Source organism: Glossina fuscipes, unplaced genomic scaffold (genome assembly GCF_014805625.2).
Source record: "Glossina fuscipes isolate IAEA_lab_2018 unplaced genomic scaffold, Yale_Gfus_2 296, whole genome shotgun sequence".
NCBI lineage: Eukaryota > Metazoa > Arthropoda > Insecta > Diptera > Glossinidae > Glossina > Glossina fuscipes.
This window is the reverse complement of record NW_023998639.1, coordinates 63905-91449: the sequence shown is the minus strand read 5'-3', so window position 1 is coordinate 91449 and position 27545 is coordinate 63905. Positions and strand designations below refer to the sequence as shown.

At 35.3% G+C, this 27545-nt stretch overlaps 2 protein-coding genes across 15 annotated transcripts in view; one reads left to right on the top strand and one right to left on the bottom strand.

Annotated features, from left to right (window-relative positions):
* The window catches only part of LOC119642945 (protein NDNF), a 55235-nt gene that overhangs the window by 11498 nt on the left and 16192 nt on the right, over window positions 1-27545 (bottom strand). The window lies entirely within an intron of this gene.
* LOC119642943 lies at window positions 14498-17794 on the top strand. The gene is made up of 5 exons (XM_038042258.1): window positions 14498-15358; window positions 15411-15972; window positions 16044-16418; window positions 16475-16673; window positions 17578-17794. Exons 1-5 carry the CDS (start codon window positions 14498-14500, stop codon window positions 17792-17794), a joined length of 2214 nt encoding a protein of 737 aa, XP_037898186.1.

Sequence of the window (27545 nt, the reverse complement as noted above, 5' to 3'; positions counted from 1 at the left end):
TGTAAAATGTACCGAATTTTCTCTTTGTTCACTTCCATTTTTAACACACTGTAACTCACAACTGAATGCACCAAACAAAAAACAGCAAAAGAATTCTTTTTAATGTATTTCTTTTTCCCCAAACTAATTTAAGTTAGTTTTAAAAAAGTGACTAAACACAATCACTACTACATACGTCCAAACGTTCAAAATAAAACCTTCGTGCATAATCTTAAGGAAAAACAAAGAAAAATGACGGTGCTTTTATCATCATTGCAAATTTAGATATTCGATCCGGATCAGAGTTTTTTGACGATTTATGATTGCGAAGATAAAAACAAAGTTAATATGTATTACTTTACATGGGTCAAAACGCGATTAATATTTTGTGCGACAAACTAAGTGTAAAGAACCCAACAACACTTATATACAAAGACATCATTAAACACATGTCTGAGTACAATGGCCAGGACCGAAACAGTGGAGAACTACGCACTTCATTTGCGTAAAGCGTTATGTACAGCTGTAATATTGAAGCTGTCAAAACCAGTCGGTAAGGAAATGCAAGTTCAGCAGCATAAATTGGTGAACGTGGTATAACAAACTGTAATTACAAAACAAAAGCATAAACTAAAAATAAAAATACAATATCTTTATTGGATAAAAAAAAATTGCCTAAAGAAAATGGGTCTCGAAGTCAAATCGAAGATGCAAGAAAAAAATGCCCGCGCCAATCAATTTCATAATACGGACTACAGACGTGTAGTAAATATTTGTAGTATTAACTTACTTAATTAGAATCCCAAAATATGTACAATCAATATCAATAGTGTAACTCTTGACTTTGAAATATATACAGGATCAGCGGTAACTCTAATCAATGCAGCAAACGCGAAGAAGCACTTCTCCAAATTTCAGGTGTACAAATACGACCGAGAATTGGTTTGGCTTTATATATGTTAATGAGACTCAATACGAGAGATTTTGGTCGTGATTGGTTGTCAGCCTTGAAATTGAATTGAAATGAACTTTTTAAAGATTATAACGCTGATAATACATTCAATACATTAATTTTACCAAATATTCAAGTGAAACTATCGAAATTTAGTGAAAAATACCAAAATGGTTCTGGTAAAGCTACTGGTATAATAAAAGATATACTGGCTAGAGTTAGAGTCATAAATATTTATACGCCATAATACCAAAATGGTTCTAGTAAAGCTACTGGTATAACAAAAGATATACTGGCTAGAGATAGAGTCAAAAATATTTATACGCCATTATTCTTTAAACCGCCCCGAATACTATTTGCACTCAAACGACTTGTTCAAGATAAAATAGACGAATTGGTCAATGAAGGGATTTTACAAAGAGCTGACTCAAATGACTGGGCCACACCAAGCGATCCCATAACGGAAAGCACAAATACTCTATAGAAGTTGTAATCAGTTGGTTTTCTTATAATAAATACTAATAAAAGTTGATTTCCAATTTCCTCTACAATTTTTAGAGATTTTTTTTACTGCTGCCAAAGCGCTCGAGCGACCATCTAGTTCTTTCTGCTCCACTGTCATGTCAAAAACTGAACATTCACACAAAAACATTCATTCCTAATTGCCGATTCCCTTCATCTATCCCGTCAGTATTCTTTTTTGTCACGATAATCAAAAAAAAAAAAACGCATGTTATTTGCTTATGCAGAACTTTCCCCTTATGGTATACAGACTTACTTTGAATTTTGTTCTCTTTTCATTACTCTCTTTTTAAATGGCGCTACAATGGCAAATAGAAACCTTCATTAACAGAATTCTGTTAATATACGTAACCCTAGCCTTTTTGTAGAAAGCAGAAACTCTCTACACGAATATAAGCGTATAGAGTATCATCGCTTACAATACGATACAATACTCATTGGTTCTTTTGTTTTTACTTCTTATACGAAAGACCTTTGAAGTATTTTCTATTTTTCGCACGAACACACAAATATCTCCATTTCCTGTTTATTGCAATAGCATAGTTCTTAATACAAGAATTATACGCATTATATAAGGTCACATAAAGAGTATCCATTGAATCCTTAACTATTTCAATTTTTGCAAACTAGTGAAACTAAATATGCCTACACATCCAATCACTTCTGTAAATATGAGGAATATTTCAATTGTCGTTTTTTATACGACAAAACGTGCAGTTGCTAATTGGAATAGCTGGAATACCGAACTTTCGATAAAACCATAACATCGTGCCAGCATTATTGTTCCAATTTATCTATTGCATGCAAAGTTTTACTTTTATTAATATATCACTTCTAACACGACAACTAAAAAAGTATTGCGCAATATTCAATGCCTGCCGAAGTCATGGGTGAACGGATCAGCGCCTAGTTCATACTAGAACATAACACGGAGTACGTTTTCGGAAATTACGGATGAAATGGGAACTAAAACTTGCCCCAAATGGATCCGGTGGAATATTAATACCAACACAAAAATTTGGTTTTGCGAGAAACATGGCATTCCATACGGTAAGCAATTTTACGTTTTGTTGGGCAACAACAATTGTGTACGTAGACGCCAACTAAATTTATTTACAAAAAACCGGACAAAATGAAGGGCTTCGTATCAATCTAAAAGGGTAACATAGCTTAAATTGAATGTTTTTAAAGTAATTTATATATTCATGTGCGATTTCTTGTATGTTCAATAAGCTTTTGAAACGAAAATAACAGCAGTCGATTTTACATATGCTTGAGACGCGCATGTGTGGAGGCACCACGATTTAATTAGAACCCATTGGGATATTGATCAAAGTAATGGGTCGCTACATGCCAAGCAGCGAAATAATTTAAAGCGCGTCGTATTCTTGTCTTTCAATTATTTTTGGATGATTGTGGATACCCATTAGAGACGTGGTTATTGACATCGTCCAGAAAACCAATCGATTCAATTAAAAAAATATACAATGATATTCATTGCAAAACAAACAAAATTTGTAACTTTTTGGTCCGTAAAAATCCTCCCTGTCTATCTAACTAGCGAAATACTGACTTTACTATTTTTAGTGGTATTTGAAGAGGACCGGAGGGAATTGGCCCTGGGCGGTTCTGTGTCCTACCCGACTTACGGTCTGCTTCGGTCCATGATTTGCAATGGGAGACCTCGAAGTTGGATCCGATAAACCTCTAAACTAGTTCCGTCTCATACAAAAAAAAAAAAAAATTTGGCCTACATTTATGTATATTGTTACGGAAATCCCAAATCAAGTTCATCCCGGCTAATTGATTTTCCTAAATAATAAATTGCCTGGAGAGGGAAAAACCAAATGCACATTCGCGGCGCGTCATACAGCTGCCAGCGGAGGAAAACGATTACCGGAAAAGCAGGTTAGCGGATTGAAAATGAAGCTATGAAATTAGGTGATAGTAATATGCTCGTAAAAATGTATATAAAAAGAATATTTACGGAAGTCAGAGTGAGTCGGACAAGAATATTTAAGTCGAGAGTACTGCCAAAATAAATTATGAATAATCCTAATGTTAAGGAACATAATTGTGAATAACTGAATTGTAAAGTGTATTTCTCTTGAAAAGAATATCCACGATCTAATGGTACGAGTCCTAACCTAGAAAAGCGAAATTCGTAATAGTGTGGTTATGGTCGAAAATTTATTCTGGTTACGGAACCTTAAGTTTAATATTTTCCGGAAAGTCAATTATATTCCCCAAAAAAGTTACTATCAACGTTATCTACGCCGCGAATGCACCACTATGCAATTTTTTTTAAATCATTCAATTTTGAATAGAAAAGTTCCCGAAAATACGAATGCCGATGCAATGTCACGATTGCCAATTTCAGTTATGTATAGTAACATTGAAGAAGTGTATGTAATGCAAATTAAAATACCATTGAATACCTCCAGTTACTGTACTAGACCTAGCTGCTGCAACTCATAATGATGTCCAAATATTCCAATTAATTTCTCGTCGGTAAGAAGTGTACATGCCACCCAACTTAAGAAGTAAAGCTTACAAGACTTACACTGGCAAAAGGCATAGATAGTGAAATTGAAAATATGGCAAAAAATCAATAATACCGCCCCGTTTGGTTAAAATCACCCATAAATTGCTGAAAACAAGCAAGAGCCCCATTTGAATGTGCTCATGTAGCCTTCGTCGACTATCTTAAATGTCTTTTTTTTTAATATTGATTGATGAAATGGTCGGGATTACACATGTTATGCCCAATTAACGTATAGAACTGACTATAAATAAAAGTGCAATGTATAAATAAAGTGCAATTTTTAACTATTTTGGAATTCGTAAAATAATAATAAGCTCCGCAACTAATATCACATGTATTTACAAGGTTTTTTAAATGTAACGGAATAGCATACAAATTAGCTGACCCGCGAAATACGTATGCAACAGCTGCAAAGACAGCTTCACAACTAATGCTTCCGTGAGATTAAATCTAGAATGGAAAAACATTTTGCAGAAGTCAAAACGTATACAGAATCGAAATTTAAAGTGGAGGAGCGTTCAGAAACTATTTCTCAACAGAACAAATGAAATTTATTACTGTAATGAAAGTGCTAGGCAAACTACACTATTTGATAAAATTAAACCATCAGCGCATATGGAAACGTTATGGAAATCAACTTCGAGGTATTTTTGCTACATTATACACTACTCGATTCTAGATTTTAAATTATTTGTACTTATATATACGTTTATATTTACCATCCACTAAGTCATAAAATAGGCTGGTAAAGTCCGACAGCGCTTCACAACGAAAGAAGTGTTGGCTACCCTATTACATAAAAGAATAAGTATTCAATTACTCACTGTCAAAGAAGTAGATGTAAGCTAGGCTTAATAAAGTTTCTAAACATAAGTAGTCCGAACTCGAAACAGGTGTCCTCCGTGTTTTAATAGGACAATTAAATATTACAAAAACAAAAAAACACGCTGTTCAAAAAATATTCGAAAAGTGGCTCTGCTCTTGACTCTGTCGCTTACTCCGTGGCAAAGCATAGATTTAACTCCCTCAACCACCATTAATATTGCAGATACCTTCAGTTCATTAAATCCTCTCTGTTCGCTAATCATAAATACTTTTTTAAATTTGTTAACTCGAAAAGAAAAATTTCCACACATCCCTCACATGCTTCTTTTAATGGGTCTGATCCCTCGGATGATTTTGAAATCTCAAATCTGTTCGCTGAGTACTTCCGACAAAACTTTTCGACTGGTAGGTTCGACTTATCCGCAAAGTACCCATGCCCTATAACTTACTTGATTTCAATTCCTAATTTGGTTATTGCTGAAGATGATGTTTTTAAAAGCTTAAGCTCTCTAAAATATAGTTGCGCGCCTGGTCCTGATGGAATTCCTTCATATGTACTTAAATCTTGCGCTGTCGAGTTATATGGTGTTATCTCTAAGATTTTTACCCAGTCTTTGAATTTAGGGTTTCTCCCTTTGTGTTGGAAGAGTAGTTTCCTGATTCGCATTCACAAAAGTGGAAGTAGACAACTTGTTGAGAACTACAGGGGCATAGCCAAGTTGAGTGTCTTGCCTAAGCTGTTTGAGCGAATTGTGACTCCGCATTTGGCATTTGCCATTGATTCGTATATTTCTCCACACCAGCATGGCTGTCGGAAAGAGCGATCTACGGTCACCAATTTGCTAGAAATTACTTGTCATGTTTTGAAGGCTTTTTCTAGTGGCTCTCGCACAAATGTAAGCAAAGCGTATGATTTGGTTAACCATAAGTTGCTTATCCTTAAACTCCAAGCCTCTGGCTTACCTTTTTATTTAGTGAAATGGATAAGCTGTTCTGTTTAACTTCATCTCCTCGGATGAATTCCCCGTGACGTCTGGCGTACCTCAAGGCAGCCACTTAGGTCCCATTTCATTTAGTTTATACATTAATGATCTCCCATCGGTGATTGATTCCAGTCAGATCTTAATGTACGCTGATGATGTGAAACTGTTTTCTTCCTTCTCTGTAGAATCGCAATCTCATCACCTTCAAAGTCACTTGAATTATTTTGTTGCACGGTGCTCTTTGAATCTTCTGAAACTAAATCTAAATAAATGTAAGAAGCTTACTTTCTCAAGATGAAAGTCATTCACTACTCAGTATTTCATTGATTCGCGTAAGTTGGAGGACATCGATACGTTCACAGATTTAGGCGTTCCATTTGACCATAGTTTACGTTTTAACTTCCACATTGAGCTCTCGTTAAGCAAAGCTAGATTCGCGCTTAGTTTTATAAAGAGGTGGTCCAAAGAGCTTGATGATCCTTACATTACTAAAAGGCTGTACATGTGTTTGGTTAGACCAACACTTGAGTATGCTTCTGTTGTGTGGCCTCCTTCATGTAAGTGCCGTGTAGATTCAATTGAATCTGTTCAGAAGCAAGTCTTGCTGTTTGCCCTTAGAAATTTGGGTTGGGATCCGATTGCCTCTCTCCCCCCTGTGAAAATAGGTTGCTTTTGTTGTTCTTACCGTCTCTCGAGAAACGTAGATTTGTTCTTGGCGTTTCCTTCGTAATCAAAGTAATAAATGGCGCTATTGACTCGCCTTCATTACTTGGCGAAATAAGCTTTAATGTCCCCCACCGCTTTTCTAGGCACTTTACCTTAGTTAAGCTTAATCAATGTAAATATAATTAAGACCAGTTTAACCCGCTCAGAGTTGTTTGTAAGAACCTAAATGATGTCTTTCGCCTATTCTCATTATTAGACTCATTAAAGTCTGTTAAAGCAACATTGTTTAATGCGCCTAATTCACCTATGTCGTACTTGAACTAGATTTTAACCTTAAAAAGTTAATATGAGTCGAAAGTTAATTGTTGTTAACTATTATCAGTTGCCAGGCTTACGCATGTTTGCAATGGCCTAGGGGTTCATTCGCAATTTGGTTCTGTACCGATTGTGGGTGTGGCTCTATGCTAGTTGTGTACATGCTTCTTTTTCTTTTTTTTTTACAATATATACTGCATCTTATTGTGTTGTATATATATGTATTTACTACACAAATATATGATCTTTGCATACGTGACGCTGTATGGAAAATTTGTGTTCTACAGGTAACAGTATAATTTTTTCTTGTTTAAAACGAATAACTTATACTGGCCTTGTGTATGTAAGTAGCTAAAAGAATAATTGAAAGGAAATTGCTTAAGGCTTACCACCGCCATGAAAATTATTTATTTATGCAAATAGCAAATAGAATAAAGACCTATTATTCTATATAACAGCTGTTATGAATGCTGATGGGTATACGAAATTACGCCCCAGCTGAATACAACTTGTTACTTCTTTTACGCTATACCGTTTATGGGGACGTATTTAAAATCTGCCTACATGATTTTTGGTCTTTTATCATGAAATTGAAGCAATAGTCGTTCCTGCCTAACCATAATGTTTTTATTTATTTTTTTTATAACTGTCTTCACTAACATGAAAGCATTTCTATAGGGAGGAATCGAAAATATGGTCCCACCCAAACCATTTTCAATATCGTTTCAATGCTTGCGAGGCAAAAAACGAAGAGTTTTCTGTGGCATATTGTGACTGACGATGAAAAGAGTGTCCACTGCGGCAATCCCCAGCGCAAGAATTCATGAGTTAGTCGAGGAAAGCCGTCGACATAGCCAGCGATGCGGAATATTCATGGCTACAAAGTTTTCTTGGTAAAACCGAATGAAGCTGTTACTGCAGATGTCTACCAACGTCAATTGAACAAACTGAACCATGTATTCTTGCAAAAAAGACCAACGATAGCGGTTAACAGACGCAAAGTCATCATGCATGCCAGTCCTTGGCCACACATTGTAACAGCTATCAAGGATACACTGTTGCAGCGCGTAAGTTCTGCGGAAGTTCTGCCGCGCTCAGCGTACTCACCAGACACAGCTCCTCTGGGACAAATTATGGAAAATATATCGATTAACATATATTGCACTAGTTTTTCTCAATAAATGTCCATATTAGTGGCACATCAGTGATAAGAAGCAATCTGCTTGCTAGTCTAGCAGCGATTCTGTTTTCAATAATCTCTTATGTCAGGTATCGTGAGTACATTGAAAACTATATTCATAAAGTGTGCGTTTTTTCTAAGGAACACATGCAACATCACTGAAATTGCGGCAAGCTTTAAGCCTGCAGATGTCTGAAATAACTCTAACTTAGCTTGAATAATTATCTGCTTGGCAACGAATCTGAAATGGTGCAGTTTACCAAAGATTCAAGTTTCAATCGATTTTCTAAAAATAAAGATGCTTCTTTTCGATATAATGTGATGGCTTAGAAAAAATTAAAAATTGTGTTTAGCATTTATTTTGAAGACTTTGCAATGTTAGTGCTACGCACCATTTTTTCAGATGTGAATTATTTTTTTTTTCTCGAAGACAAATTATTTTTTCCACGCGACCTGACGACATTTCACACTAAAATTTAGAAATATTATAAAAAGATTTTATTCATCATATATTCGCTAGCCATCATTTTACCCATATTTCGCGAAATGTAGAAACTTAGGGATATTTTCAAAGGAAATGGTGGGGGCAATAACAATGAGACAAAGAATTTTGGATTTATATTTTTGACATTTCAATATTAGAGTTACTGTTCCCCTTTTTATGCCATAGAACAAAATAGATGGGAGATACTCTTGCATAAAATCCATTTATTTCTTAGACCTGCATAAAATTTTCGACGAATTGGCCAATAGAGTTTTTCGATTTTTAAATCAAGTTGCTGCTTTACCTTTTATATGACTAAAGGGTAACATGTTAACTAAGATATATATATTATGCAGCCGCATTGTGGTTATATAATTATTAAACAAGTAAGAAAGTTATATTCGGCGGGGGCCGCATCTCGCTCGCCCACCACTATGCTATTCGCATTCTACTTTCCAAGTTGTTTTATTTAATACCCATATCACTATTATTCAGAAAAATTAGCCAAGGTGTCTACCATATTCATTTTAAAGACATTTTACACAGTTGTTTCTAGAGAAGTATTATTGCCATTCAAAAGAAAAGAAAGATAAGACCCTCATTTAGCGTAAACGTAATATAAGTAGATTTTTCAGGAATCACAATCGCATCTCTTTCAAACTGACTTAGATAACATGTTTGCATGGCGCTCACTAAGAAGATTTCACTCTCAAGAAGGACTTCATGCACTACTGATTATTTCATCGATTCACGGGTTTGGGGGATCAGCAAGTTGAGCTGTCTTAAAATAAACCTAGGTCGACGCATGTTTTTTTTAGACGAAGGCTGCTGAGTGGACTCATCTTGTCATAATGTTTGCAAGCCCTAAACGAAAGCTTCAAAGAAGCTATGCAGTGTACATATTCTTGAGCAGCACGAAATTCTAAATTGATTAAGCCATGTCTGTCTGTCCGTGTGAAATGTGTTGGTTGACATTCTCCTCCTCGCAAAAAAGAAGATATCAAATTCAAATTTTCTAGAAATATTAGAAGGTTTTGCTTGCGGATTAGTATTGAAAATGCGTCAATAAAACTACCCGCAAATTATAAAAGATAGAAGGCTGAAATTTTTCACAAAAACTCTGCTATTTATGTGCAAATATGGAAACAATCGGCCATATCCACACAATGTTACAAATGATTAAATTTTCCTTTTCACTTTTTTGAGGTTTTATCCCTATTAGTTATATCGTAAACAAGACAGAATGTTTGAAAGTGTTTTGTACATTCTTCAAAAGAAGGCATATTATCTGCGTAAAGATGCGTTAATTCTAAAATAAAAATGGTGAAGACCACGACCTGGTGCATTAATTTTTTCATAAAAATTTTAGCGATAATGGTATCAAATAAAAGAACTTGGAGAGTAGAAGATGACAAGAGAAATGTATTAGCTCTAAATTAATTACGGTGGGGATCGCGAGGTGGTGCATTCATTTTTTCGTTGCGATACCGATGACATGGATATCACATAAAATGATTTGGCGAGTAGAATGCGACAAGCTAAGTGTGTTAATTCTTAATCAGTTGTGGTGGAGGTCAGAACATGGCGGATAAATTTTTTCTCAAGAATAGTGTCCATACGGGTACCAAGAGGAAAGGCTTGGAATGTACACTGCGAAAAACTAAACGTGTTACTTCTAAATTAATTATGGTCCACGTCACGACGTAATAGATTAATTTTTCTTAACCATACCTTCTTAACCTTTGAATGAAGTAAAAGTTCAAGGATAAATTTTATCCCATTAACTTTTTTATAATAATATATGATGGGATGGGGCATTAAAGATTGTAATGGTAGCGAGTATGCGATATTCGGCTCGCCGAATATAAATTTCAGACTTGTTTTATATTTTCTTTATTTTTCTTTAAATATTTGTAACAATTATAAATAATACTTATCATAGCATTTATTTCTAAGAGCCAATTGAATTCGTCTGTTAATTTATTTTACAATTTCATGTGTAAAACAATAAAAAAACCAAAGGGCAAATCGCAGTGCGGTGTTTGGTTGTAGCTATAGTGAATGTTCAATCGATAAAGAAATAAGACTTACCGACTGGGGATACATCCACTAATCTGCAACCATCTTCACACCTCTTTTTCTTTTATCACTTCGTTCAGACTGTCTTTGCATTGCACGGGTAAAGGACATCATCCTCTGAGTTATGATAACTTAAAAAAAAGCGATATTATATTGAGATAAATTAGTAGAGGATATATTTATGGAATCTCTAGCTGAAAGAAGGATTTATGTGTTACCAGCGTACGTTGTTGTCGATATGCTGTCAACCGTCGGAACATCTGGAGTGAAACATAGCATAGAATATTTAAGTTAGAACAATAGGGCATTCCATCTTCAATATGTATGCATTGGATCTATTATTTGCAACTTCAGAATAGAAGTGCCTGTTTGTAAATAAGAATTAAGTAGCAAATACATAGTAATTAGAAGACCTTATTTAAGTAGCCAATCGAAGGCTTTTTTCAAATCTAGGATTACACCACCACAATAATTTTTAGTTTCAGTGACTTCTCTAACATACGAAACAACACGATGCCATTGCTCAATGAAACCATATTTGTTCCTGACAAGTCCTGACAACTGATGATGAGGAGTAGTAGGTGTTTGCTCGAAAACTTCTCGGGAGTTTTCTCGAGAACGGCGATCTTCGATATTTTGTCAAATAGTTTAGAAAAAGTAATCAGTAAAAGAAACGTAGATAATAGCATTTTGTGGCTTATTAGGTTTAGCTACCATAATTACTTCGGCGCTTTCCTATTGAGTTAGGGAATGATTCAATCTTAATATATTGTTAAAAATTAATGTTAAAAAGACGAAAGCCTTACAAGGTAAAGATTTAATAGTATTGCACTTATACATTCATAATTAGGGAGTTAGTTTGCTCGTCTCTTCTTTGACTTCGGGGTAAAATGTATGCCTGATAAGCCAAGCCAATGGACGTTTCTACCTTCAAAGACCACTAGAGGTTATTAGGTTGGAATGTTTCTTTTAGATAATGAACAAAATTTTCGTTTTTCTCTACATCATTTCTGTCCCTTAAAGGAATAATTCGCCTCTAAGTTGACTTTCCACAAGTAACGTTCATCAGACATGCCCCCATTGATGTTGATTAAGAAATTGGACCAATTAGAATGAATCTTTTTATACTCACCATTGTTAGATGGAGGAAGCTTTAGAGACCCTATAAGGTATATATGTATTTTTTGTGTTATATTGTAAGTATTTATTTTTTTATATCAGCGTGAAATTCTGAGTTGATTTAGCCATGTCTGTCCGTCTGACCTTCTCTGTGTCTGACTGTGGGTGGCGTGTGTTGTTGGCCCTCTCCTGGTCGCAAAAATGCAGACATCGACCTCAAATTTAGCAAAAACATTGGAAGTTGCCGCACGCAGGTTAGCATTGACAATGGGCTAAATCGGTGGGAGCGGAAGTGCAGTGGACTGTAAACTGAACGCAACTCCGTTTTTTTTAACAAAAATTTTTGGAATTTTGCTCATCATTTGGAAATTATAAAAGTTAGTTGGCTGAAATTTCCCGCATTTACTTTACGAAGCGCTTTACTCCTTATGTGCAAAAATGGAAAACATCCGCCACGCCCACACAAACTTGCAATTGATTACTTTTCCACTTTTTTGAGGTTTTATGCGTATTTATTATAACCCAAACAAGACCGAATGTTTAAAACTATTTTGTAGATTCCTTAAATGAAGGTATATTATCCGATAGACAACGCGATTAATTTTTTCTGAATAATGGTGATATGGAGAGTAGAATGCCGAATATAATTTTCTTACTTGTTTCTGTTTAATGTGGTAGATGTGAAATATAATTTTTTTGTCATACAACTAGCTTAGTACTCTTCTCTTATTTCATCAATATATTAATCTGACTGCCATTTATAGTTATCTCATTAATCTGTATTAGCATCAATAACAGTTGAAAGAGTAGAGATAGAATTATCTATTAGCATTGTCTATTACGTAACTACTGGGGCATAACTTAGAATATTTTTTACAGCCGTTAGTGAAAATAATGTAATCCTTGTAATCCTTGAAGATGAATTATTTTATACAAAATTTTGATTATTTTTAATTTGTTTAATAAAGATAGAAAAGAAAGAGATGCTGAGTCATTCTGACTATAGTGGATTTTGGAATATAGATTAGCAGAAATACGCAGCAGTATTCTCATCGTGCACCATAAAGGAGAATCTGCCATTTGAAATGAACACAGCACATTCGATATGTAATGCTGATAAGTAATAAAGAAATCGTTTTAAGTCGGCGACAATTTTTTGCTTTTGCACAATTAATTTTTTTTTGTTGAAGACCTTGTCATACTTCGCCTCATTTCGTCATATTAGGATTTATTGCCACATCAGGATTTGGTTTCATAAGAACTCTTATACAAAGTGGAATGAGAAAAATTAGATCTTTGCGATCCAAACTTAGTGCAATTCGTGTCTATGCCAAGTTACTAGTATGAACAAGTTTTCATTGTAAAAGGTTTAAAAGTTTTTGTTAAAAAATTTTAAAAGTCAGCAAAGTTTTTCCATATAACCACTTTTTCGAAGCAACACGTTACATGGGAAGAGGTCGTAAGAATACGACTTAATGCATTGTCAATAAGTTGCCTGCTTGCACCGAAGCACATCAGTATATGTCCTTCAAATATGTCAAAGATTTGCAATGTGGATGTTTAACACAAAATTGCATGGAGAGACACCAGAAACGCAGCAAGCTATGTCGACAAGAATTGTTTTCATAAAACTTGATAGTTGCTATAATTTCACTAGCTTTTAGATCGGTATAGCTTTTATAAGTCTCTTAGTTGTCGCATCGGAAACAACCCCAGTTTGATATGTGAAAGTAAACTTTGCGCATATATGTAGGAAGAGAAACAAGTGATAGCGGCAACTGGTTATTTATTACGAAGGCATAAATCATTATTTGCACAGAGGTTTTCAGACACATTTTTACTAACATAGCACTTGCACATACAACAGCAATGCCACCTACCATTTTCCCCAGTTGCGGCCGCCCGGAGGATAACATCCGTTTAGAAGTGTCACAAAGTAAAGATAAAGATTGAGACGAAATGATGAGGTGATTTCGAAAACTGAAGCACATTCTGAGGATCTTCGAAAATCCGGCCTTGAAAAAGGATCGGTGCAGGAAAACATTAGAGGTAGTTTATTATTCTTGAAGAGGGCTAGTTTACTTAAGGAAGTCCAATCTTTCAAAAAATTTTGGTTTTTTTATTTAGTGCCGAATTGTATTAATACTAGCCTCATCTAATTACTTCGATTGCGAAAGGCAGTTTCGATAATATTTTCAACACTGTTATATAAGCAGTCGTCATGTTTTTCTAAATTGTGTAATCTTATCTAATTCATTTTATCATTTCCTTCGTAGCATCGTAATTTTCAGAATTAATATTGGAAACTTAATTTAAAATCGAATTCCAAAAATCTCTTCGGCTTTAGACGGAAGCGCTAATTCCAATCAAAAGACTTTGATAGTAATTTCGTTCACAACAGCAAAAAAATCGACTAGAACGTCGTCCGTAATCAAAGATTTCAGGATAATTTCAACAATGCTTTAAAGACTGATATTGGTATGGATGTGGAATATACCGTCAAACCACAAAATTCAAATCTGAACTCACAATCTGCAGACAGACTTACTGTAAAAAGGCAAAGAATTTAGGTCAAGTGAATATAATGTTTTTTGTTTTATGCAGTGTCTAAACTTATCGTTACATGTTGTTTATTCATAATTATTAATAGCTTGCTTGGTTAACAAGCCCAAACAAAATCAACATGGAAGCATGCAACGTTAATTAAGCTATCGTATAAGCGTGCAACGCGTTGTATTATAAAAACATGAAAAAATATTCCTCTCAATACATCTCGAAGATAATATTGCAACGGCACATAAAAGAAATGAAACTAATTTTTATTACAACTATTATCTGCATACTGCGAATGCTGTGGTGGAAACCAATTTGGGCCATAGTGAATCCAAACAACGAAACAGCTAACATTGTCGTATATTTGCGAAAGCCAAATGATATGGGCCCGCGCAGTTGGATCGCTGGTGTCAATTGCTTAGAAGCGTTCTCGGAGCTATACTTCCAAAGACGAGAACAGCTGACTCGGTCTTTGAATGTTGTATCCGTTCAGGCGTATAACTTAACGACTCCAGCTGCTCAAATACAGTTAGGTTACTTGAAACAATTAAACGAATTCATTGGGCAAAATTATACGCATCGCAAATATTATCAATTGCGCGTGATCTCGGACGGTGAAGCGTACAACGGGAGCTATCTTAATCGGCAGGGATTGGTGTTAGCTGACTATTATGTAATTGTTTTAGATAACGTTACGCGTTTGTCGAATTTACTGCGCCGCCATATGCTCCAATCGATATCGTGGAATCCTGGAGCGAAATTTTTAGTATTGTATCACAACGCAAATGACCGCAATCGGACAGAAGAAACAGCTATGGAAATATTTACGGAAATGCAAAGAATATTTGTTACTCGTGTTGCTTTGCTGTATGCTACATCTGCTACCAAATATTCTTTAATTGCCCTACGTTATTACCACGAATCGAATTGCCGGGAATTAACAGCTCTGCCTTTCGGTCAATGCAATGATGGGAAACTCAACCCTGGAGCTGCTGCTATGAAACCGATGTTACATAAATATTTTAACGCTTTTAACGCAAAAAATTGCACATTCCATTTATGTGCGTCGGTTTTGGCTCCTTACGTCGAGTCGGACTGTATTGAAGGGATCGAAATGAAATTGATTGGATTCCTAAAAGACCGGCTGAAATTTAAAGTAAAATTTTTAGTTTTTGTGCAATTTTTTTATTATTTCGTATATTTTTCAGCTTAACCAGACCTGCTCTTATGACAGTCGTGGCGTAGAAGACGATTTCGGTGAATTTAGTGGCTTGTTGGGTAAACTGGATAAAAAGTCCTGTGATTTCATCATTGGCGGTTTTTATCCAGACAACGATGTGAATGAAAAATTTTGGGTTACCGACTGCTATTTGCAAGATCGCTATACTTGGTTTGTTAAGCTGGCGAATGCGCGACCAATTTGGTTGGCATTGTGCTCGATATTCGATACTTCGACCTGGTTAAGTCTACTAGGAATGTTATTTATATCATGGATGTTTTGGTACATATTCGTGATTCTGTTGCCTGAACCGAGAAAATCTAAGGATTTTTCTTTAACTGGAATTAACAATTTGGCTGTGGTTATCTGTGTTTCTGTGAACGAAAGACCATTTTGCCATGCTTCTCGAATGTTTTTTCTCGCATTAACTTTATATGGTCTGAATGTCAGTACGACTTACGCATCAAAATTGATTTCGGTTTTAACCGATCCGGGTTTAATGCATCAGATTGACAGTTTGCACGAAGTAGTAGCAGCAGGAATACCATTTGGTGAGTAAAGAGATACAAAAACAGATCGAGTTGATGATATTAGATCATAAATTAAAATATGTCGTTTACAGGTGGCTCCGAAGAATCACGGGATTGGTTTGAAAATGAAGAGGATCAATGGATCTTTGATGATTACAACGATTCTTTAGATTTTCAACCAACTTCTACTAACTTGGAAGCTGTTAGAATAGGTGAACGTGTCATTCTGAGTAGTCGCATGTATATGCTACAGAATAAAATTGTCGATGATCTTTATGCCTTCCAGCAAAATGTATTTTCCAGCCCGGTGCAGATGATTATGAAACCAGGTTTTCCGTTTCTCTTTGAATTTAATTTGTTAATACGACGTATGCGAGATTTCGGAATTTTAGACAAAATTAATGACGATTTTCGCTACAACAACACTTATTTGAATCGCATTCAAAGGATGCGACCCGACTTTACAGGTGTGAAAATATAGAACAGAAGTGATTTGATAATTTATTTTAACCTTTGGGTGCAGAAAAGGCCATCGTTTTGACAGAAGAGCATTTGGAAGGTCCATTTCTCCTTTTGATAATTGGCATAAGCACTAGTATGGTTTTCTTCCTGCTTGAACTACTCACATTTTATGTATTCCAACCAATGCGGCGAAACTGTGACATAAAATCGAAACAGAATCATATCTTGAAAAAAACGAACCAAAAGCAACCAAAGCACAAGTAAAAACATTATAGTCGGGCAAGTCCGACCATTGAATACTTATAATAAATACTGTACCTAACACAACTATTTATTCATTTTCGTCACTAAAAATTGTATTTTGTTTCCATGTAAAAAAATACTTTTCACGAAACCATTATGTAGCAGACACGGTCGAAAATATGAACTCACGTGGTCCAAATTGAATATTCTTGTTAAAGATTTTATTATTCTTTCCTTGTTTCCATCACAAAATAGTACATATTGGACTTTGCTGTGATGCGATCCAATACATTTTCAATAGCATTTGTCCTTGGGCGGAAGCACATCACTAAACGAAACTATGCCGAAGTGTTCTTAAAATTGCGAACTCTCAGTGCAATACAAAATACATTGGAGGAAATCAGACAGGCAGACAGGCTTACTTTGCCAGTGCGAAAAGGGTCTATCCTAATATGCACTGTATGCACAGAGTATAAAACATAAGAAATTTAAGTATGGCTTTAGGCCAGTCTTTTATACCCGCCCATTTCACAAAACTAAATTTTTTCCATCTGCAATCTCCGAATTAAAAATTGTTCAAGTCGCAAAGAGGAAAATACCGATTTCAAATTGTGGAAACACATTTGTTGCAGTGCAACATACATTCATATGTTTCTAATTTTAGAAATTGTGTTCGGCATGATATAGAACATTAAAGAGTTTAGGAGTAAAGATTCTCCTTTGCAAATTAGACATTAATAAATTATTATTAATATTGTAACAGTAAGGTAGCGGAAAAAATATAAAAGAAAACCTAATAAACTAAAAAAGGAAAATAGGAAAAAGAGAAATACGCAGCACTACTTACAATAGTTCGTTGATGTGAGAGTATCTGTGAGCTTTAAGGTTTTGTTCTAAAATTTAATCTTAAAATTCTGTTAGAAACGAGTATGAAACAAGGAAGTGCTTGGAAATGCCATCAGCAGCAAAAATGCCAAAACCAAGGTTCGCAGTGTCATCAGTAAAAATGGAAAGTATGGATTCACTAGATAGTAGAATATGCGTAGTAAAAATATTATATGGTATAGGTGATAGACAAGATTCTTGTGCACAACCTACATCAATTATAATGGAACGAAAACTGGACGATCCGAAATAAACGTTAAAGTGTCCATCTTTCAAAAGGCTTTGTGTGATTTTAACGATTCCGAAAGAAAAATACTGACGAAGCATTTTAGAAATGAATACATCGTGGCAAATTGAAGTAGCTTTGATCTCGAGCAAAACCGTTCCAATAGAACTTCCGGAATTAAAGTTGGATTTAACAAAATGATGAATTTGAAGAAGTAGTTGTATAGTGTTATGTTCCTTTCAGAATCCGAACTATTGCGAAGAAAAGATGTTATAGGTTTCTCTTCAGTGATTTTTTCCAATATTGTACTAATTGATGAAAGCGGGCTTACCGGTTTGTCGACTACATTTTTAGGTAACTGCTTTAAGCATTAGTTATTAATTCCATGGAGACCAGGTGACTGCTCAATAACACCAGTAACTTCATTAGTGGTAGCAATGTCGCTAGGGACGTCAGAGTAATGAAGATTGAGACTACCGGCCGAAAATATTACATTTTTCTCCTTTAGAACTATACAAGTTATTGTTTGGTTGTATGTTCCACAATGAACTTGAACTTTTCTTCAGGGCGGAAAGCATACAATTCCAAGATAAATTTCAATAAATTAAAATTTCTTTAAAATTTGCTTGTTAAAGGTTTTTATTTGAATGTGGTTGTCATTTCCAAGACGGTTCCAGTTCAATTTTCTTTGAGCCAGGCAATTTTAGAGGAGAATGAATCATGAAAGTTAGATGTTAACCATGTCTCAGATACCACGCAAACATGCATATTATGATTAAGTAAGAATCGGAATAGTTCGCGAAGGTCGTGGGCATCCCAGGTCTTAATATTGATATCTTCTGTCATTAATATGGGAGAGTGGTGATGTCTCACATAATTTAGAAGCAAGACTTAGAAATCTTTCTAACAATAGAGGAAAATACAAGTCATCATCGAAATCAGTTATGGTATACAATCGTGAAAATTAGCTATATTTCGAAATACGTCGACAAGCATACACCAAGGCATCTCGGGCAATATTAGTATACCATCGTGTTTAGGAATAGAAATTTGTGAGCATGCCTGGAAGTATGATAGCGCCAGAGAACAAATCAAATCAACTGTTCCAATTCCGCTTGTATTAGGAACCAATATTGGCAGGAGAGAATAGTCGCCCCAAAGCCAAACAATTCTAATAACTGCACCTGTAGAACTGAGACTTATAATAGACGTGTAGAGTTACGGTTGTGAAAGTTTAGATGTTTAGAGCTACGGTATAAAGTTTAACGTAAATACTGCCGGCAACGAGTAGAAGTGATGTGAACAATAAGAAAATAGTTTGGCGCAAATGTTAGCCGCAGACGAAAAAAGGTGATAACGTACAGTACGACAAATGTTTCAACACATTCCATGTCTTGTGTACGAATCTTGATAAACGGCAATACAACCATCTACTGGATAACACAGATGAAGAGTTTCTTTACCAAATGTGCGGTGGCAGTGGAGCGAAGTTTCAAGGCGAATTAAATGTAATAAAAACACAAAAATAAATTAAATCCGCTTGATGCAAAAATGATGCAGGGCATCTATTGATCACGATCAGCCTAAACCGCCAAAGTGGAATAAAAAATTCTCCCCTCTGTTCAGCTTTATTTGCCTCCTTGAAGGCCAAGTTTCACGCACGCATGTAGTTCCACCTATTTTTTAGTCAACGCAAAACCTGTAGTTTTCCACTTTTAATTAAACTGTTACGAAAGCTACATCTGTGTCAGGACTTGCACAGGATCAAGCAAAGGTGACGTCGGTTAACTAAAAGACGGGTTGGCATCTTACAATTATCAGACTTTACGCTTCAATTTATATCGCCAGCTAAAATTACGCTTTCTGCTGCAAGGATTGAAACCATTTTAAAGAAACCATTGCGACCAAAAGAGATTTTAATAAAAAAATTTTACCTTATTTACAGACTTCGAAACTCTGCAAGTTTACACTCTATAGCTCGGATTACTTCCGTAAATTTTGTGAGCATAGAATTTTCGAATTTGGCTTTCACAGAAACCTGGCTAAAGGCTGATCTACATTGATCAGAATATTCCTCCACCAACTTCCACAATTTTAAAAGGGGTAGATTATATCGCACTAAAAATGATGTTCTAAATGTCACTGTAGTTGCATCTTCGTCCTACATAAAATATAGTTTCCAACTTCCGCTTATGTTTAACTCTATAAACATTTATTTTTAGCTTGTTCCTACATTTGCGGGCGTTTCACCCTATATACTCTTATTTGCGATGTCGTTAAAGCGACATTGATAGTATCATAATGATAGGTAATTGTAATGTCTTAGTTATTATTCAGCCTATTTGATTCTTAACACGACATTTGGGAGAGTTGGTTTGTCTGTCGCTGATAAGTTCTTGATTTAAAATTTCTTCATTATAATCATAACTATAATGAAAGATTCTGGAATTTCTGAAATTGTTGCAAGTCCACGTCCGCCTTTGAACTTATTTTACTAACATGCAAGCAAGCGAGTAAGGATGCTAGCTTAGTGTACCACCCTCCTGGGTACGGCTCTTCGGTGGGCATCGTGGTGGTTGTGATTTCTATCGTTCCTAGAGCAAATAATTAGAGGTAATAATAGGCCTCGACACTCCCCAGAGTGGATTTATTGAGCCATCCACAATAAAATATCTGGTTTCTCCAGTGTAGTGTAGGCGCTAGCTTATAAGGATTGTCCAACTCTCTGGAGGGCGCCCGTTACGCAAAACCAACTCGTGTGTCATCGCGCACCGTGGGCTTAAGCCGATAAGGTAGTGTACCCACCTTAAACTAACAAAGTTGCTTCAAATCCACAACATCCCATTAAAAAACAATATTTTATTTCCTAAATTCAAACATTAATACCCTCGTAGTAAAGTGCATTAAACCTCCTCCATTCGAAGTATTTCCTCACCGTGCTTTTTAAATACTACACAGTACACTACAGTGCATCTAAATTCTATAATAATAATAAGAAAAAACAATTTTTCACACAATATAGGAAAAGTAGTTCTACGTAAGACTGCCTTCAATAGTTTATTGCTACGTATAGAGTTATTGCAGACAATTGCGATAAGTAAAATTTTTAAACCTTTCGCTTAATTTTGCATCGGGGGCGTGAAGATTCTAATATGCCATTTCTGTACTCGCGAAATCAACTTTTTTGAAAAGTTCTTCTGCATATAAATATTTCACATATTATTATACTTTTAAAGATTTAATTACGTAAAAGGCTTACGTGAGTTTAGTAATACTAATATTGAACATTCCTCTGTTATATGGTTTTCTCTCTACGGATGTTATGTTGACTAAATAGAATCTATTCAGAAAGAATTCTTGCTCTTTACAACTTTAAGCGGAAAGGATAGCTTCAGTTTTGTTATTTTTTAATATTTGTCAAAAATAATTTCTTAAATATATAACTTAAATATATAGCTTAATAACTCCCTCGAATATTATTATTCAACTAACTTTTCCCATACAAGATAAATTATTTTAAAAAAACCCTTTTTGTATCGTTGCCGTGGTATCATCCTAAAGCCTCCATCCTCCACACTTTAGATGTCATATGCGTAAATTTCAACACTCCCTTCAATGCGTACGGTTTTCGATTGTCAAGTAATTTTCACGTTTTGATTAACTAATAAATTATGTAAATTCCAAGCACTAGATTTACAAATTGGACAAATTAAGAAAAAGGAGAGGGAAGTAACTATATGCAACCTTCCAATACCGACTCGAGGACATTCTTATTTGAAGACATCCAACTCATTTATTTTATATTACTTCCCTATTTGAACCCTTTGAACAGCGATGCTACAAACACCAAGAAATATTTTGAATGAATAGAGAGCGATGTTCATAAAAGACGTCTGCCGAGATAGAATGCTTGAAAATAGTATTTGTGTTAGCGGTACGAGTTAATGGCTTCTAAGGAAGCTGTATTGTGAAATCTGAGGACTTGAAATTGCTTTTGAAAAGTTCTCTACTTACTTTTAGAAACGGGTCAATTATTTTCTTGCCTGAATGTATGTTATCGAACAAACATGGATGCCCATAATCCAACCAACTAAACAAAAACAGCGTACTCGGAAAATATTTAAAGTATTGACAGATATCATGATATAGGTGATGTATAATTCCCTAAAAGAGCTTGCCTGTATACTGTAAATTTTGATGAAGTTGAAGATAGCATTTGTACTTAATTATATGAACGAAAGCCATAGGGAGAATTCCAAAAGTTTCTATGTGGAAAATTTTTGAATTGCAATTAACTCGGAAAGTTTGAAGACTTTGTTGCTCTTCTGAGCTTATGGCAGTAAGAATCCAAATGAATAGAGTTAACAAACCGATGCGAAGAGAATGAAACGTACAGTTGTTTTCTTAAAATCATTAAAAGCATTAAAAAAAAATAGAGCAACGAGTTATTTCTTGCTAGAAAAAAGAGAGTCTGTTAATGTTGGTCTCAGCTTCTAGTTAGTATTAAAAGATAATGCGGTGTGAAAAATACATTATTCAGTTCGATTTAGGTTTAATATTTAATAGGTTATGGTCTTTGAACATGAGCGGCGCATATAACCATGGCAGTCAACCTTCGAATAAATTAATATTCAGGTATGACAACGAAATTAGATTTTTGTTAGTCTACCTAATATCATCTGGCCTGTAATCAATCGTAATATGTACATGATAAGATTCCAGCCAAATAGCATATTGGAGCAATTCAAGCAATTCGAGCTTTTTATAAATAACTAGATAACTTTCAAAACGGCTGCATAGCTCTAACAATTGTCATCCTTTTTATTTCAGCTTTTATTTATTTATTTATTTATTCCGCTTATACAAAAAACTCAACTAAAAATTTTGACAGTCGAGTTCAAATGACTCTTAAAGTAAATCTTAAATTAATTAATATTAAAAACTTAGAAGAAAATAAAAAAAGCAAGCACACAACTAGCATAGAGCCACACCCACAATCGGTATAGGACCAAATTGCGAATGAACCCCTAAGCCATCGCAAACATGCATAAGCTTGGCAACCGATAATTGTTAAAAATAATTCATTTTCGACTCATCGCGACGTTTTAAGGTTAAGAGTTAGAATAAGTAGGACATAGGCGCATTACAATGTTGCTTTAATAGACTTTAAAGAGTCCGATAATGAGAATAAGTGATAGACATCATTTAGGTTTTTGCAAACAACTCTGAGCGGGTTAAATAGCTCATAATTATATTTACATTGACTAATTATATTTACGTTGAGCCAGGTAAAGTGCCTAGAGAAGCAGTTGGGGACATTAAAGCTTATTTCACCAAGTGATGCAAGTGAGTCAATAGCACCATTTATTACTTTGATTACGAAGGAAACGCCAAGAACAAATCTACGTTTCTCGAGAGACGGTAAGAACAACAAAAGCAACCTATTTTCACAGGGGGGAGAGAGGCAATCGGATCCTAACCCAAATTTCTAAGGGCAAACAGCAAGACTTGCTTCTGAACAGATTTAATTGAATCTACACGGCACTTACATGAAGGAGGCCACACAACAGAAGCATACTCAAGTATTGGTCTAACCAAACACATGTACAGCCTTTTAGTAATGTAAGGATCATCAAGCTCTTTGGACCACCTCTTTAAAAAACCAAGTTTTGCTTAACGAGAGCTCAATGTGCAAGTTAAAACGCAATCTATGGTCAAATCTGTGAACGTATCGACGCCCTTTTAACTTATGCGAATCAATGAAATACTGAGTAATGAATGACTTTCTTGTTGAGAAAGTGATCTTCTTACATTTATTTAGACTCAGTTTCAGAAGATTCAAAGAGCACCATGCAACCAAATTATTCAAGTCACTTTAAAGGTGATGTGATTGCGATTCTACAGAGAAGGAAGAAAACAGTTTCGCATCATCAGCGTACATTAAGATCTGACTGGAATTAATCACCGATGGGACCTAGGTGGCTATCTTGAGGCATGCGAGACGTCACGGGGAATTCATCCGAGGTAATGAGTTTAAACAAAACCCTGAATTATCTACCGTGCAGATAAGAGCTTAACCATTCCACTAAGAAGAAAGGTAAGCCAGAGGCTTGGAATTTAAAGATAAGTAACTTATGGTTAACCAAATCAAATGCTTTGCTAAAGTCAGTGTACATGACGTCAGTGCGAGAGCCACTAGAAAAAGCCTTGAAAACATGAGAAGTAAACTCTAACAGATGGTGACCGTAGATCTTCCCTTTCGAAAACCATGTTGGAGAGGAAAAATATACGATTTCATGGAAAAGGCTATATGCTGAGCCACAATTCGCTCGAACAGTTTAGGCCAGACACTCAACTTGGCAATGCCTCTGTAGTTCTCTACAAGTTGCCTACTCCCAAGTTTGTGAATAGGAATAAGGAAACAAGTCTTCCAACACAAAGGGAAAACCCCTAGATTCAAGAACTTGTTAAAAATCTTTGAAATAACTCGGCATAAGTCGACAACACAAGATTTAATGAATTCCTTCAAATCCGGGCGCACTATATTTTATAGATCTCAACCCTTCAAAAACGTCGTTTTCAGAAATAACCAAATTAGGAATTGAGACCAAATTAGTAATCGGATATGGATCGTTTACAATCGATCATTTCTGAAAACCTCAAACGAATTATGGAGAAGTTCCGACGAATGTATATCAGGCTTTGACCAAGTTTCAGTGAAGACCAAATTGGAAAACTCCGTGCTCATTGAATTTAGGAGAGTAGATCGAATTTTTGTATTTAGGGCCCTAACATTTTGATAAATGAAAAAAAATGAGCTTGAAAAAACATTTAGTTTTTTGAAGGCGACAAGACTATTGCTTTGGTATTACGGGGACAATCTCGAGGGATAAATTCCTTAATTAGGGATCCTACTGGCCACAGTGGTTGGTTTAACAACATATCACTGTTTTCGATGGGAACTAATATTTTAAAACAGGAGATTGCTCTAGATTGAGACGGGGCCAATTTAAAAATACTAACCCGCTTTAGATTGACTGAAGGGACTTTCACCGCCAGATAACTTTTTATGTTATCCACACATGTATCGGGTGCCAGTTTTGACACAAATATTGCTTTTCTAGGAGGAACTGCCGTCAAGCAAAAGTCATTACAGCTAGGAGCAGTAGGGTGCGACTGGCGAGTTTTGAGTTGGGGAGAATATGGATGGGGTTACCAATGGAGCAGCTTGTGCGACATGTCCAGTTTGGTGACCAGCGTTCACACTCGAACAGCCGCGGGGGAGGATGATTTATATTGCTCTTTATTAGTTTTAGGCGATGACGCCTGAGTTGAGTGAGTGACGCCACTATGAGGCGATATTCTTGCCACTTCAGCATAGCTTAAACCAGAAGGACTTGACGGCTTATTTATAACCTTTTTGTTACAGACCGACTCAGCCGTATCAGAAACGCTGACGTTTTTCGAGGACATTATGAAAGCGCTAACTTGTACCAACGAATCGGACTTAGGACGAATTAGAGGTGACGTACCAAACGCTACGCTACGAGTTGCGATCTTACTAGCTTGGGAAGAAGAGGAGTGGTCAATAAAACGACACTCGTCAAACCTAGTCTTAATGATCTGAAGCTTTTCCAACAAGGAGCCGAGATTTTTACTCAATTCAGAGAAATTATTTCTCGTCTCCGTGAACAATTTGTAGAAGTCTATGTCCCGCCTCCTACAGTCAGGACATGACCATCGCAATCCCTTCGAGGGGTCAACGACTGCATTAGCAGCCCAACCGATAATACCGGCACACTTTGCATGGCCAAAGCCATCGAAGCGTAAAGAAATAATACTTCTTTTACTTTGAATTCGCTCACTTTCTTCTCAAAGTGTATTATAAATTCACACACTATAAGGCAAAATAGCTACGAAATCCAACAAGAAATTAAATTATCAATTGCCGAAACAATATATAGACGTCTATACCGCGCAACAGAGTTTTCAAACCAAAAATTAAACAAAATTTTACAATATATTTAAACTAAATGTTTGAAATGAAATGCTTACGGATATTCCCGATAATGTACGATATCTTATGATTCTTAAAAATTACAATAAGTTAATTTAAACATTAAGGATACATTATTAATGCATATACAACCTATTCTTTCAAATACGCTTCAATCATTCAAATGTTAATATTTCTAAAATTGTCTGCTTGTTTATTTATTTAGAATTAAACTGAATTAAATAACACTTAAGATCAATCAAAGCCTTAAGAAGAAAAAAAATTTATTGATAACCAGAAGAAATCGCAAAGCCTAAACACGACAAATTTTAAGCAGCGTCATATAATACCTACAATGTGGTTTAATATATCATATTAAAAAGAATATCGTCGTCATCACTAGGATTAAGAGAGTTCAATTAAGTATATAGCAAGTTTTTATTACATACAGATACCGCAAATCAGTTTATTAACGAAGAAAGTGGTCTTGTAAAACGATTAATGTGAAACCACAAATTCGACACCCTACACCCGTGTGGCAGACTTATTAGTATGAATGGGGCTATTCGCGTCTATATAATATGTAAATAGGGATAGCATATGGGACTAGGACATTCGAACGGAACAAAAAAAAATTCTATTTCTTCTAAATTTTAACGAAGGAGACTGAAAAAGTTCAATAGTTTACATCAAAATTTGAAATAAGCAGGTTTCAGACATTTATTTTTCGAATGCAATCATTTATGTGGTGCAGAAAGATTGCGGAAGAATTAAAATTGGTAAAGTTAAGGGTAAATGGAAAATATTTGTCAAAATGGTTTGAAATTACAAGACCAACGGGCTTTTCACAACTTTATGATTTTTTCTTAGATTTGATAAGTTTACATTATCGCTTTACGTTGTCTAAGAGAATAGACTGCGTCTTAAAGAGGTGATAACTCTTGCAGTTGAGAAAAATTTGTTCTGGCAGCAGGGTACCGATTGAAAATGTGAATAGAACCAATTTTTAAAGTTTAAAGAAAATGTTTCGTATGTTCCATTTATTTTAGCCTGGGAATAAAGCAAGCTGGATTTAGGTTAACCCAAATAGGTTCAGCTCTGGGCATTTACAACAAATATTGAACCTGATCCCAAAACTTAAGGTATTGACATCAAATTTGGTAGTAACAATTTTGCACGGAAATTAAACTGAGAAGACTCCTGTTTTCAAAAGTAAGCGAAATTGTACTTTTTGCTCTACGCAGATAAAAATTTGCAAATGTTTTCTAAGGATAATGGCTCTCACATGCCAAAGTTTTAATGCAAAATAGTGAACACGTAACCTTTTGTTAACATTAGAATTTTAGTCATTCCTTGTAACTTCATTTTTCAATTTTCGCGGATCATAGGATTTTTTTAATGTTTCCACCACCATTTTAGGGCGACTATTACGTTCAGCATCACCGATGCGATATCGGGATAAGAGTTGTCATTCGTATCGTATTTCTATTATTGGTTTACAAACAGGTAAAACAGCGTCATTAAAACTGATCTACCTCGTAAACGAAATGATTGCAATTGTACGATACCGCCTTTTCAAGATTAGGGCTTTCTAAAAATGATATGAATTTTTTGTTAGAAACAAAATCTAAGCGTTAATCCTGACAACCATTGACCATTACAGTGTACACTTATATTTACATAAATACAATATTAAATTACCAAAAAACGAATATGAGGAGGATAAGACAGAAGATCATAAACGTTGCTCCATTAGAGATTCTCAAATAAATATTCAGCTTG

Excerpts from the sequence above, each read along its gene's own strand:
- LOC119642943 (XM_038042258.1), top strand. The coding sequence starts at position 14,498 with ATGCTGTGGTGGAAACCAATTTGGGCCATAGTGAATCCAAACAACGAA. Across the intron at positions 15,359-15,410 it reads AAGACCGGCTGAAATTTAAA|CTTAACCAGACCTGCTCTTA; the intron begins GTAAAATTTTTA and ends TATATTTTTCAG. Across the intron at positions 15,973-16,043 it reads AGCAGCAGGAATACCATTTG|GTGGCTCCGAAGAATCACGG; the intron begins GTGAGTAAAGAG and ends TGTCGTTTACAG.